Below are 15445 nucleotides of genomic sequence, written 5' to 3' on the forward strand. Positions count from 1 at the left end.
TTAAACGCTTGTGTTTTTAGGTCACCTTCAAGTCTGTCGATTGATACATATTTTTTTATTTTATTTTAATATATGTTCATGGTTTTTACCATTTTTGCCAAAACTTAGTTTTATATGGCAAAAACACAAAATATGCAATATATTCCCCCCCAAAAATATTTGGATATTAAGTAATAGGGGCCTTAAAAATGTCAACAATTCATCATTGATTTTAATTTATTACTATTATTTGAGAAATGACCGTTTAAACAAAAATAATCCAACACAAATTATTGGGGAACCCCAAAAAAAATAAGTCTTCTATATTATTTTTTTTTTAATGTGCTATACTCTTTTTGTCGATACACAGATTTTTACATCAAAAACACAAAATATGCAATATTTTCCGACATAATATTTTGATCTGTAGTAATTACAGCCTTAAAAAGGTAAATAATTCATAACATTGATTTTAATGTATTATTAATTTTTGAGCGATGACAGTTTAAAGAAAAAGAAAAAAAATCCCACTAAAAATGTTTTTTTTTTTTTTTTTTTAGCACTTATGTGTTTAGATCAACTTAAGTTCTATCGGTTGATTTAAAATAAAAAAATATGTATATACATAGTTTTATGTTTTACACCCTTTTGTGGACATGATGTGTTTTTCACAGTCCTAAATTAAGATGAAATGAGGGCAGTAATAACGCTAATTTCCGTTACCGACGCTCAATTTTTGGATGTTTGGATTCACGACAAGTCAGACTCTGTCTATTGTTTTTCTGTCTTTAGTGTTTATTTCTCTTTCAGCGCTCCTCACTTGCTTTTTTTGCCGCTTCCTGCCGCGAGCTCTGATTGAGCGCGCTCGTCCCGCTGCGCTTATTAGGAGACTAATTAGAAGTGTCGGCTGCTTTTCATTGTTTAACGTTCATATTTCAGTTCATACACTGACGAGCTGCTTCAACGACGTAAGTCGCCTCACTTCGCCTACCTCCTCTGTATCCTGGGATCACATCGACCGGGACACAAAAAAAACATCTGCAATTAAAGGCCTCTTGAAATGAGATTTTCTTATTCAAACGGGGATAGCAGGTCCATTCTATGTTTCATACTTGATCATTTTGCGATATTGCCATATTTTTGCTGAAAGGATTTAGTCGAGAACATCGACCATAAAGTTTGCAACTTTTGGTCGCTAATAAAAAATCCTTGCCTGTACCGGAAGTAGCAGACGATATGCGCGTGACGTCACAGTTTGTGGAGCTCCTCACATCTGAACATTGTTTACAATCATGGCCACCAGCAACGAGAGCGATTCGGACCGAGAAAGCGACGATTTCCCCATTAATTTGAGCGAGGAGGAAAGATTCGTGGATGAGGAAAGTGAGAGTGAAGGGGCGGCGATTCAGATGTTATTAGACACATTTACTAAAATAATTCTGGAAAATCCCTTCGCTGCTTATTGTGTTACTAGTGTTTTAGTGAGATTATATGGTCGTACCTGTACAACCTGAAGGTCGGCCCCGCACATTTCTCCAGAACCAGTCGACGGGTGGTGGCGATGCCCATCTCTGCCCTTCGCAAGGGACCCTCTTCGAAACACGATCTTTCGAAATGATCGCTGCATAATACACTGTACTTTGTGTGTGTGGTCCAATCCAACCGTGTTCGCTTGACAGATCTGTTCCATAGTAAAGCTTCACCGTCATCTTTCGGGAATGTAAACAATGAAACGTGTTTGTGTTGCTACACTGTATGATCAGTGTCAGAGCTTGGTCCGCATTGCCGGAAGTAAGTCGGACACCTTTCCAGTGAGGGTTGGACTCCACCAAGGCTGCCTTTTGTCACGATTCTGTTCATAACTTTTACGGACAAAATTTCTAGGCACAGTCAGGGCATTTAGGGGTTCCGGTTTGGTGGCCGCGGGATTAGGTCTCTTCTTTTTGCGGATGATGTGGTCCTGATGGCTTCATCTGACCGGGATCTTCAGCTCTCACTGGATCGGTTCGCGGCAGATTGTGAAGCAACCGGAATGAGAATCAGCACCTCCAAGTCCGAGTCCATGGTTCTTGCCCGTAAAAGGTTGGAGTGCCATCTCCGGGTTGGGGAGGAGACCCTGCCCCAAGTGGAGGAGTTAAAGTACCTAGGAGTCTTGTTCACGAGTGAGGGAAGAGTGGATCGTGAGATCGACAGGCGGATTAATGCGGCGTCTTCAGTAGTGTGGACTTTGTACCGATCCGTTGTGGTGGAGAAGGAGCTGAGCCGGAAGGCAAAGCTCTCAATTTACCGGTCGATCTACGTTCCCATCCTCACCTATGGTCATGAGCTTTGGGTCATGACCGAAAGGATAAGATCACGGGTACAAGCGGCCGAAATGAGTTTCCTCCGCCGTGTGGCGGGGCTCTCCCTTACTGATAGGGTGAGAAGCTCTGCCATCCGGGAGGAACTCAAAGTAAAGCTGCTGCTCCTCCACATGGAGAGGAGCCAGATGAGGTGGCTCGGGCATCTGGTCAGGATGCCACCCGAACGCCTAGAGAGGTGTTTGGAGCACGTCCAACCGGAAGGAGGCAACGGGGAAGACCCAGGACACGTTGGGAAGACTATGTCTCCCGGGTGGCCTGGGAACGCCTCAGCATCCCCCGGGAAGAGCTACACGAAGAGGCTGGGGAGAGGGAAGTATGGGCTTCCCTGCTTAGGCTGCTGCCCCCATGACCGGACCTCGGTCATGGGGTCATGTTGCTAAAGGCGGCCGCAATACACCGCTTCCCACCTACAGCTTTCTTCTTTGACGTCTCCATTATTCATTGAACAAATTGCAAAAGATTCAGCAACACAGATGTCCTGAATACTGTGGAATTATGCGATGAAAAGAGACGACTTATAGCTGTGAACGGTACTGGAACAAAATGTCCTCTACAATGCGTGACGTCACGCGCACGCGTCATCATACTGCGACGTTTTAGCGTGATACTTTCGCGCAAAATTTAAAATTGATATTTAATAAACTAAACCGGCCGTATTGGCATGTGTTGCAATGTTAATATTTCATCATTGATATATAAACTATCAGACTGCATGGGCGGTAGTAGTGGGTTTCAGTAGGCATTTAATTAATAAAGGATCCTTCGCCTTACCGACACAGAGTGGGAGGGGCTTGTCCCACGCCCGCCTCTCGCCCCTCAGGCAGGTGAGCACCTCCGGGCCCTTGAGGGTGTAGCCGGGGTCGCAGCTGTACGACACGCTGCTCCCCGCGAAGTGGCCCTTGTCCTCTCGCTTGTAGCCGAAGCGTGGCACGCCCGGGTCCTCACACCTGACCAGCTCAAAGCCTGGGAAAGGGGGCGGGGCGTACAGGTGTGAACAGGGTGTGCGGGCCCCACGCGCCGCGGACGTCTACTCACTGGTGAAGTGGAGCTCGAAGCCCTTGCTGACGTTGTCGGCGTTGGTGATGAACTCCAGCCACATGGAGCTGGACGTGGAGTTTAGGGTGGCCTCCAGCATCTCGCCGTCCGTAAACACGCCGAGCAGACGGGCCGAGTTGCTGCTGCCGTCAAACACCTAGGAGACGAAAGAAGGGGGAGGGGCTTCTTTTTTATAAAAACACTCAGGCGGGGGCTTCAAGTGTGCTGGTATTGGTTATGGCTGCCCTCAAAGGGCCACTTTAAAGGATATGGCTGACCACATTGAATGATGTGGCAGACCACTTTGAACAAGGTGGAAGACCACGTTGAACGACATGACCGGCAAGATTGAATTAAATGGCGGACCACATTAAATGAAATGGCAGGCCACCTCAAATGATGTGGAAGACCACATTGAACGACATGACCGACCGGCAAGATTGAATTCAATGGCGGACCACGTTGAATGAAGTGGCCGACCACATTAAATGAAATGGCAGGCCACCTCAAATGATGTGGATGACCACATTGACTGATGTGGAAGACCACATTGAACGACATGACCGGCAAGATTGAATTCAGTGGCGGACCACGTTGAATGAAGTGGCCGACCACATTAAATGAAATGGCAGGCCACCTCAAATGAAGTGGATGACCACATTGAATGATGTGGAAGACCACGTTGAACGACATGACCAGCAAGATGGAATTAAATAGAGGACCACGTTGAATGAAGTGGCCGACCACATTAAAAGAAATGACAGGCCACCTCAAATGATGTGGATGACCACATTGAATGATGTGGCAGACCACTTTGAAAAAGGTGGAAGACCACGTTGAACGACATGACCGGCAAGATTGAATTAAATGGCGGACCACATTGAATGAAGTGGCCGACCACGTTAAATGAAATGGCAGGCCACCTCAAATGACGTGGATGACTACATTGAATGATGTGACAGACAACTCTGAACAAGGTGGAAGACCACGTTGAACGACATGACCGGCAAGATTGAATGAAATGGCGGACCACATTGAATGAAATGGCCGACCACATTAAAAGAAATGACAGGCCACCTCAAATGATGTGGATGACCACATTGAATGATGTGGCAGACCACTTTGAAAAAGGTGGAAGACCACGTTGAACGACATGACCGGCAAGATTGAATTAAATGGCGGACCACATTGAATGAAGTGGCCGACCACGTTAAATGAAATGGCAGGCCACCTCAAATGACGTGGATGACTACATTGAATGATGTGACAGACAACTCTGAACAAGGTGGAAGACCACGTTGAACGACATGACCGGCAAGATTGAATTAAATGGCGGACCACATTGAATGAAATGGCTGACCAAATTTAAATGAAATGGCAGGCCACCTCAAATGATGTGGATGACTACATTGACTGATGTGACAGACAGCTTTGAACAAGGTGGAAGACCACGTTGAACGACATGACCGGCAAGATTGAATTAAATGGCGGACCACGTTGAATGAAATGGCCGACCACATTAAAAGAAATGGCAGGCCACATCAAATGATGTGGATGACCACATTGAATGATCTGGCAGAACACTTTGAACAAGGTGGAAGACCACGTCGAACGACATGACCGGAAATATTGAATTAAATGGCGGACCACATTGAATGATGTGGCCGACCACATTAAATGAAATGGCAGGCCACTTCAAATGATGTGGATGACTACATTGAATGATGTGACAGACAACTTTGAACAAGGTGGAAGACCACGTTGAACGACATGACCGGCAAGATTGAATTAAATGGCGGATCACATTGAATGAAATGGCCGACCACATTAAATGAAATGGCAGGCCACATCAAATGACGCAGATGACCACATTGAATGGAGCGGCGGACCAACTTAAACAAAGTGGCGTACCACGTTTGAAGGATGTGACAGACAATGTTAAATGATGTGGAAGACCACCTTGAATGATGTAGCAGGCCACAATAAATGAGGTAGAAGACCACTTGAATTATGTGGTGGGCCACAATAATTGAGGTAGAATAACGCTTTGAATGATGTGGCGGGCCACTATAAATGAGGTAGGAGATCGCGTTGAAGGACATGGCGGAAGATGTTAAATAATATGGAAGACAACATTGAATGAGGTGGCAGACCAGATCGAATGACACGGCGGACCAAATTAAATGATATGGTAGGCCAAAATTAACAATGTGGCAGGCCTTTTAAATGGTGCGGCTGGCCAATTTACAAGATGCGGCAGACCACATTTTAATGTCGTGGCAGACAATGTTAAATGAGGTAGAGGACCACCTTGAATGATGTGGCGGGCCAAAATAATGAGGTAGAAGACCACTTGAATGATGTGGCGAGCCACAATAAATGAGGTAGAAGACCACGTTGAATGATGTTGCGGGCCACGATAAATGATGTGAAAGACCACATTCAATGACGTGACGGGCTGGGTTAAATGAAATGACAGACACTTTAAATGACACGGCAGGCCAATTTGAAGGACATGGTGAAACATGTTAAATAACGTGGAAGACAACATTGAATGAGGTGGCAGACCAGATCGAATGATACGGCAGACCACGTTAAATGACATGGCGGGTCAATTTTAAAAATGTGGCAGGTCACTTCAAATGACGTGGAAAGCCAATTGAATGGTGCGGCGGGCCAATTTACACGACGCAGTCTGCCGCATCGTGTAAATTTAAAAACATTTAAATGTTGTGGCAGATAATGTTAAATGAGGTAGAAGACCACCTTGAATGATGTGGCGGGCCAAAATAATGAGGTAGAAGACCACATGAATGATGTGGCGGGCCATGATAAAGGAGGTAGAAAACCACATTGAATGACATGGTGGGCCACTATAAACGACGTGAAAGACCACATTCAATAATGTGACGGGCTGGGTTAAATGAAATGACAGACCACTTTAAATGACACGGCAGGCCAATTTGAAGGACATGGCGAAAAATGTTAAATAATGTGGAAGACAACATTGAATGACACGGCAGACCAGATCGAATGACACGGCGGACAACATTAAATGAAATGGCAGGCCAATTTTTTACAACGTGGCAGGCCACTTCAAAAGATGTGGAAAGCCACTTGAATGGTGCGGCGGGCCAATTTACACGACGCGGCGAACCACATTTAAATGTTATGACAGACAATGTTAAATGAGGTAGAAGACCACCTTGAATGCTGTAGCGGGCCACAATAAATGAGGTAGAAAACCGCGTTGAATGATGTGGCAGGCCACTATAAATGAGGTAGAAGATAATGTTCAATGACGTGACGCGCTAGAGTAAATTAATTGGCGGCCCACTTAAAATTATGTGGCCGACCACGTTAATTGACACGACAGGCCATTGGAAGGACATGGTGGAACGCGTTAAAGGGGGACATTATCGCAATTTCAGAAGGGTTAAAACCAATAAAAATCAGTTCCCAGTTGCTTATTATATTTTTAAAAGTTTTTTTCAAAATTGTACCCATCATGGAATATCCCGAAAAAAGGCTTTAAAGTGCCTGATTTTTGCTATCTGTAAATCCACCGTCCATTTTCCTGTGACGTCACATAGTGATGCCAATATAAACAAACATGGCGGATAGAACAGCAAGATATAGCGACATTAGTCTGGATTCCGACTCGGATTTCAACGGTTTAAACGATTCAACAGATTACGCATGTATTGAAACGGATGGTTGGAGTGTGGAGGCAGATAGTCAAAACGAAATTGAAGAAGAAACTGAAGCTATTGAGCAAATAGCTATTGAAGCTATTCTGCGATCGCCTTCTAACCAACGATTGCATCTTTTGACCAGACCACTGGAGCAACTTAAATCTGTCGATTGGTAAGTGTTTGTTTGGCATTAAATGTGGAAAGGCTGGATGCAAATATAGCTACAAATGTACATCCAGGTACCCTAAATAGCATGTTAGCATCGATTAGCTGGCAGTCATGCCGTGACCAAATATGTCTGATTAGCACATAAGTCAATAACATCAACAAAACTCACTTTTGTGATTTCGTTGACTTTATCGTTGGAAATGCATCTGCTTTGAGTGTCGCAGTATATCCGCACGTTCCTCTGTGTCATGTCTGTCATAGCATCGCCGGTAAAATGTGCAGACCAAACGAGGGACTTTCGCATCTTTTGACACTGGTGCAACTTAAATCCGTCGATTGGTATGTGTTTGTTTGGCATTAAATGTGGGTGGAGGGAAAGGCTGGATGCAAATATTGCTACAAATGTACATCCAGGTACCCTAAATAGCATGTTAGCATCGATTAGCTGGCAGTCATGCCACAACCAAATATGTCTGATTAGCACATAAGTCAATAACATCAACAAAACTCACCTTTGTGATTTCGTTTACTTTATCGTTGGAAATGCATCTGCTTTGAGTGTCGCAGGATATCCACATGTTCTTGCTATCTCTGTGCCATGTCTGTCGTAGCATCGCCGGTAAAATGTGCGGACCAAACGAGGGACTTTCGCATCTTTTGACACTGGTGCAACTTAAATCCGTTGATTGGTATGTGTTTGTTTGGCATTAAATGTGGTTGGAGGGTAAGGCTGGATGCAAATATAGCTACAAATGAGGCATAACGATGCAATATGTAAATATCGCTAGCCTAAATAGCATGTTAGCATCGATTAGCATGCCGTGCTAATCGATGCACACTCCATGTAAATCAACTTGAATCCGTCCCTGATCGTGTTGTTACACCCTCCGACAACACATTGACGGTAGAAAAAACGAGAAAATGAGAAAATGGTGGATTTCTTCCCGTTGTGACGTCACGGGTGAAAGGTCATCACTTCGACAGCGAACGTGTTTAAATAGCCAAATTCACCCTTTTAGAGTTCGGAAATCAGTTAAAAAAACATATGGTCTTTTTTCTGCAACATCAGGGTATATATTGACACTTACATAGGTCTGGTGATAATGTTCCCCTTTAAATGATGTGGAAGGCAACATTGACTGGATAGAATGAAGCGACAGATCATGTTAAATGAGATGGCAGGCCAAATTTAATGAATTGGCAGGCCACTTCAATGATGGGTGAGAAAATGTTATATGACGGGTAAGTGATCTGGCACGCCACCTTAAATGACATGAAACACTACATTAAATGATGTGGCGGGCCCCACTGAATGATGTGGCCAACCACGTTGAATAACGTGCTAGGCCACATGAATGAAGTGGAAGGCCACTACAAAAAATGTGGCGAACACACTGAATGACGTGGCCGACCACTTTATACGACTACATCAAATAGTCTGCTAGGCAACATAAAATGAGATGGCGGGGCCACATAAAAATGGCGTGGCGGACCACATAAAATAATGTGGCAGACCAGATCTGACACCCGTGCACTAAAGGGAGGGCTACGCCTCCTCCTCCTCCTCCTGCCTCACCTTCAGCATGTCGTCCTCCTCCAGTCGGAAGTCTCGAGCCCGGAGCTGGATGCCTTTCCCCGGCTGCGTCTGGATGGAGTAGATGCACTCGTGGTTGTTGCCATAGTAACCGGGATAGTTGGGGGAGAGCAGCACCCCCTGCATGCCCGTCACGGAGGAGCCACATTCAGCTGGAGAGAGAGAGGACGTGTGATGGAGAGGTACAACATGAATTCATGCTGTCATGCAGAGGCATGGGGAGGGGTGGGAGGGGGTGTATATTTCAAAGACAAACAAAATTAATGAATTTGATTAAATATGTATTATATGCCCGGTATTAAATATGTATTATATGCTCGTAGTGGTTTGTGCAGCCCTTTGAGACACAAGTGATTTAGGGCTATATAAGTAAACATTGATTGATTGATTGATGTATGAAATACTGTATGTATCATATCAGACTTGTCAGTCAAATTAGCATCAAACTATTTTGTTTGTCGACTTTTTCCAACCTTGAAACACTTTTTTTTTTTTTTATGTGGAGCGGATCGGGCGCGTATGTGAGCGACAAGAAGAAAAGCTCAGACTGGCGATTGGTGGAGAGGCGTTTTGAGGGAGAGACATACCATCCGATTCCAATTACTGGGACGACGGTGGCATTCAGGATCGATTCTTGATTCAAACCGATTCTGGTGATGTATTATTTGGCATTAATAATTACTAAACGGGTAACTTACAGGTCGGAAAAGGAGTTGGCCAAAAAATATTTTTTAATATCGATTATTCTATGGAAAAATAATTAAATTATTAAAAATCATCAGATTCATCCAAATTCTTAATCGATTAAAATAAAATTAAAATTGTATTTATATATATATCCATCCATCCATCCATCCATCCATTTACTACCGCTTATTCCCTTTGGGGTCGCGGGGGGCGCTGGTGCATATCTCAGCTAAAATCGGGCGGAAGGTGGTGTACACCCTGGACAAGTCGCCACCTAATCACTGTATAAATATATATATATATATATATATATATATATATATATATATATATAATATACTGTATATATATATATATATATATATATATATATATATATATATACAGTATAATATATATATATATATATATATATATATATATACAAATATATATATATATATGTGTGTGTGAATTATTTTTGTGCACAAGAGCGCTAATTGCTATCTGTCGCCATGCACAGGCAATTTAAGAGCTAATTGCTAGCTGTCTTACACACAAGCGTAAACACCATTTTTCATTTATGCAACTTTTTTGTTTTTTAGATACATGCCATTGCTTTTTCTCCACTACACTAAAGTGTGATGGATCAATGTCAGCTGACAACTACTGTGCTAATCGCTAGCTGTCCTACACGAAAGCAATAACGCCATGTTTTATGTATGTTTTTCATTAAATACATGCCACTGCTTTTTCTACACTAAATAAAAGTGTGATGGATCAATGTTTGCTGACAACTACCGTGCTAATCGCTAGCTGTCTTACACGCAAGCAATAACGCCATGTTTTATGTATGTTTTTTATTAATTGCATGCCACTGCTTTTTGTACAGTAAACAAAAGTGTGATGGATCAATGTTTGCTGACAACTACCGTGCTAATCGCTAGCTGTCTTACACGCAAGCAATAACGCCATGTTTTATGTATGTTTTTTATTAATTGCATGCCACTGCTTTTTGTACATTAAACAAAAGTGTGATGGATCAATGTTTGCTGACAACTACCGTGCTAATCGCTAGCTGTGTTACACACAAGCAATAACGCCATGTTTTATGTATGTTTTTTATTAATTGCATGCCACTGCTATTTGTACACTAAACAAAAGTCTGATGGATCAATGTTTGCTGACAACTACCGTGCTAATCGCTAGCTGTGTTACACACAAGCAATAACGCCATGTTTTATGTATGTTTTTTATTAATTGCATGCCACTGCTATTTGTACACTAAACAAAAGTGTGATGGATCAATGTTTGCTGACAACTACCGTGCTAATCGCTAGCTGTCTTACATGCGAGCAATAACGCCATGTTTTATGTTGAATACATGCCAATGCTTTTTCTACAGTAAAGTGTGATGGATCAAAGTTCGCTGACAACTAGCGTGCTAATCGCTAGCTGTCTTGCATGCAGGCAATAACGCCATGTTTTATGTATGTTTTTAATTAAATTAGGGGTGGGCAAATTAATGCGTTAATTATGAGTTAACTTATCAATCTATTAACGCCGACAATTATTTTATCGCACATTTGCGTATGTTGTTTACATGCTTTTATTTTGTTAACGCCTCTTCTTAACAAGATGGCGTCGCCCGGCGTCCAGGGGCTCTTGGTAAAGATGCAACATTTGACAAAAATACCGGACAATTCTGCAAATTTCATGGCTGGCTTACAGCGTGGTCACTCCGGGATCACTTACGACCGCCAGACAATTCTGAATGTGGATAGATCGGGCCGTTTTGGACTGAATGATGCGTGCTTGCTAGATTGGCTAGATAGCATGGGAATACTTTGCCAGCTACATCCAGCGGCCTGTGAAGCAGCGGAGTATATGTGTTGTCTGTCTATTTATGAATAATGCAGACGAGGCGTGTTGGCTGAGTTCTTAACGTTTACTTTCAGAGCGTGCATATCACAACATACAAGATGCTGTCATGGCGACACACAACCTATACCGGGCTACCGCGCATGCTCGTCACTCCTGTTGCATGCTGGGTAGGGTAGTTATTTTAGTCCCTGGCTCATAACATCACAATATAGTACCATGTATATGCGTTCAGTTTATCAAAGCACCAAGAAAACAATCGGAAAATTCCCATCATATCAATTCCTAGATATGGTCATAATTATTTTAAGTGCACTACGCAGAATAAACACAACATTATTAATATTGCCACTACGGATAATTTGATCAAAAATTCCCTAAAACAGCCCACTACCTATAATATAGGTTTTTTAAACATAAGATCCCTGATAAAAAAAAATGTTTCTGCTGTTACCTCAGAAATTGCCTGTTCAGATGTTGTTATTGTGGCTCAGAGATTTGTATGTAGATTATATTTATTTTCCATAACAAACAGGATAACTTAAATACCCTGTCAGTGGTAGTAATAAGCTTAAATGTTTGTATTTACATTTTTTGAGTTGATTTTCATAAAATATGCTATTTAACTGCTACTGTTTAACAAGGACTGATTTAAATTGTGTTTGTACAACAAATGTTTTGGTGCTTTTGTTAATGTGGGAGAATATTCCAATAAAGGTGCACTACACACTACTTTTGAATTCATTATTGGGCTTTGCGTATACAATGCAGTTAATCGCGATTAATCAGAGAAATAGTGCGATTAACTTCGATTAAAATTTTTAATCGTTGCCCAGCCCTAAATTAAATACATGCCACTGTTTTTTCTTTACTACACTAAAGTGTGATGGATCATGTACACCCTGGACAAGTCGCCACCTCATCGCAGATCTAAAATCTTTTTTCATCACTGCTAGGGCAAAACTGTGTTTATTCGCTGTTCATGCGCGTTTAATTGTTTAAAGACGTTTAAACTTGTGGAAAAACAATAATTTTATCCAAGTTAAATCCACTCAATATTTTCTGCCGCCCCCCGCATTGCCTCCGTGGAAGACCTCTGATCTAGCCCCCGAATAAAGTATAGAACATAGTCCTATATTCACAGCATTCTCCTTTTTCTCATTGTTTTTCTTTCATTAATTCATTTATTTGACACAGCATTTACCTATAAGCCCTTCGTCGCCTTCGCAGTGACAGTGGAGGTAAAAGGTGATGGTGGCGTGACTATGTCGGAGGGAGAGTGGTGAAGAAAGCTGAAATAAAGCATGTGACCACCTACCCACACACCTTGGCAGAGGGGAGCTCCACACCCGCCTCCTGCCCCCCAAGCACAGCACCCTGGCAGGACCCTCCAGTCGGTAACCCGGGAAACAGGAGAAGATGAGCGCATCTCCCACCCCGTACTGGAGACCCTTTCTGGTGCTGTAGGGCGGGATCCCTGGGTCTTCACACGGCTCCAGATCATACTCTGGAGGGGGGGGGGGGGACACACACCAAACCTGCCCTTTCAAAGTGCGGTCTCACATGCATAATTCCCTTCTTCATACGGACCCCCTGCAGCTCCCCCTAGAAAACAGTCCTCGCTCACCAGAGAAAGTGATGTTGAAGCCCTCGTAGGAGACGGAGAAGTCGGACAGGAAGCGGATCTGAGCCGTGTAGTTCCCGAACAGGCCCGCGCTCAGAGGCGGGGGCAGTGTGGAGCCCGTCAGTCTCCACAGCGGCTGAGAGAAGCTGCCGTTCTCCGTCACCAGCAAGTGGTCGTGAGGGCTCTCCAGGTGGAAGGTGTGGAAGGTGAACTGGACGCCTTAGGGAAGGGAAAAATGGAATGTTAAGAACACTCATAATCCTCGCAAGTAAAAAATAAACTATATTTTCTGCATGTAAAAAAAGGATTCCGAGTATAAAAGGCATTTTTTTTGAATGGTAAAAACAATTGACAAGTATAAAAACTATGTTCTTCCATTAAAAATGATGTTGTAAAGTGTTGAAACATTTTTCTTCAATAAAAACAATTTTTTGCGAGCATGAAAACAATTGACTAAAAGTAAAAAAAAAATGTTGTAGTATGAAAACATTTTTCTGCAAGTAAAAAAACATTGTTGTTGCATAATATAAATTCTGCAAATAAGCTAAAAGTGACAAAGAAAATGATTGACTTGAAAAAATTAACAGCAAGTATAAAAAATATTTTATTCAATTACAAAAATGATTGCAAAGCGTTAAAACATTTTTCTGCAAGTAAAAAAAAAAACGATTTTCAAGTATAAACATTTTTTTTTTTCCAATTAAAGCAATTAATAAGTACCGTCCCAAAAAATCTGCAAGTAAAAAAATATTTTCAAGCATAAAAACAAAATAAAAGTAAAAAAATGAAACGATTCGGTCGAAAAAAAAATATTTGCTTACAGAAAAAAAAAAGTCAATGAGAAAGCAAAACATAAAAAAAAGTTTCAAAAAAAATATGTTCTTCAATTGAAACAATTCGCAAGGACTGTATTAGCAATTGTGCAAGTCAAACACAATGATGTGCAGATATTAAAAAACAAGTTAAAAAAATTGTGGTTACATAAAAAAAAATTCTGCGAGAAAAAATGATGCGCAAGAGTAAAAAAATATTTTCTTCAATTAAAAACACTGCATAAAAAAATGTTTACAAATATATTTTTGGGGAATAAAGCGATTAACAGGTATTGTACAAAAATTCTGCAGGTAAAAACGTTTTTCAAACATAAAAACAATTAACTAAAAGTAAAGAAAACGATTTGCGAGTATGAAATCAATCAATCATCCCATCCATCCATTTTCTACCGCTTGTTCCCTTTTCAATGTTTATTCATATAGCCCCAAATCACAAGTGTCTCCAAGGGCTGCACAAGCCACGACGACATCCTCGGTTCAGATCCCACATAAGGGCAAGGAAAAACTCACAATCCAGTGGGATGTCAATGTGAATGACTATGAGAAACCTTGGAGAGGACCGCAGATGAGAGTCACTGAAAATGTTTAACTGCAAAAAAATGTTTTGCAGGTAATACATTTTTTAGTTATATAAAACAAAATTCTTCGAGTAAACAAAGAGCAATTAAAAAAATAATGCGCACGTATAAAATATATTTTCTTCATTTAAAAAAACAACTTACAAGATATGTATAAAAAAAATGTGCGATTTGCAATTATGAAAACAATGTTCTGCACGTAAAAACATATTCGAAAGTAAAATAAATTATTTTCTGTAAGAAAATAAAAGATTTGCAAGCGTATAAACAATATTCTGTAAATATACAGTATAAACAATTTCTGCACATAAACAAACTATTTGCAGATATGAAAAACGTTTTCCTCAATGAAAAAAACTATTTGAAAGTGGTGCATGAAAACTCATTTCTGCACGTATATTATTAACATGTGAATAATGCTGTATAATAGACTGTATTTATGTTATTCACATGTGAGTAATGCTGTATAATAGACTGTATTTATGTCATTCACATGTTAATAATGCTGTTTAATAGACTATATGTATATTATTAACATGTGAATAATGCTGTATAATAGACTATATTTATATTATTAACATGTGAATAATGCTGTATATTAGACTATTTATGTCATTCCCATGTGAATAATGCTGTTTAATAGACTATATTTATATTATTCACATGTGAATAATGCTGTATAATAGACTGTATTTATGTTATTCTCATGTGAATAATGTTGTATAATGGACTGTATATATGCTGTACACATGTGAATAATGCTGTATAATAGACTATTTATGTTATTTTCATGTGAATAATGCTGTATAATAGACTATATTTATATTAATAACATGTGAATAATGCTGTATATTAGACTGTATTTATGTCATTCCCATGTGAATAATGCTGTTTAATAGACTATATTTATATTATTAACATGTGAATAATGCTGTACTATAGATTATATGTATACTATTAACATGTGAATAATGCTGTATAATAGACTGTATTTATATCATTCACATGTGAATAATGCTGTATAATAGA

At 40.9% G+C, this 15445-nt stretch overlaps 1 protein-coding gene across 1 annotated transcript in view; it reads right to left on the reverse strand.

The window, feature by feature from the left end:
* csmd2 (CUB and Sushi multiple domains 2) overlaps positions 1-15445 on the reverse strand; it is an 819059-nt gene that overhangs the window by 344205 nt on the left and 459409 nt on the right. Inside the window, exons 21-25 of the mRNA XM_061882497.1 lie at positions 13009-13224; positions 12700-12888; positions 8817-8986; positions 3378-3534; positions 3114-3305 (exon numbers count right to left, since the gene is read on the reverse strand). Coding sequence (XP_061738481.1) covers positions 3114-3305; positions 3378-3534; positions 8817-8986; positions 12700-12888; positions 13009-13224 — 924 coding nt within the window. The remainder of the gene's footprint in view (positions 1-3113; positions 3306-3377; positions 3535-8816; positions 8987-12699; positions 12889-13008; positions 13225-15445) is intronic.

This window comes from Nerophis ophidion, linkage group LG21 (assembly GCF_033978795.1).
Source record: "Nerophis ophidion isolate RoL-2023_Sa linkage group LG21, RoL_Noph_v1.0, whole genome shotgun sequence".
NCBI classification, from domain to species: domain Eukaryota; kingdom Metazoa; phylum Chordata; class Actinopteri; order Syngnathiformes; family Syngnathidae; genus Nerophis; species Nerophis ophidion.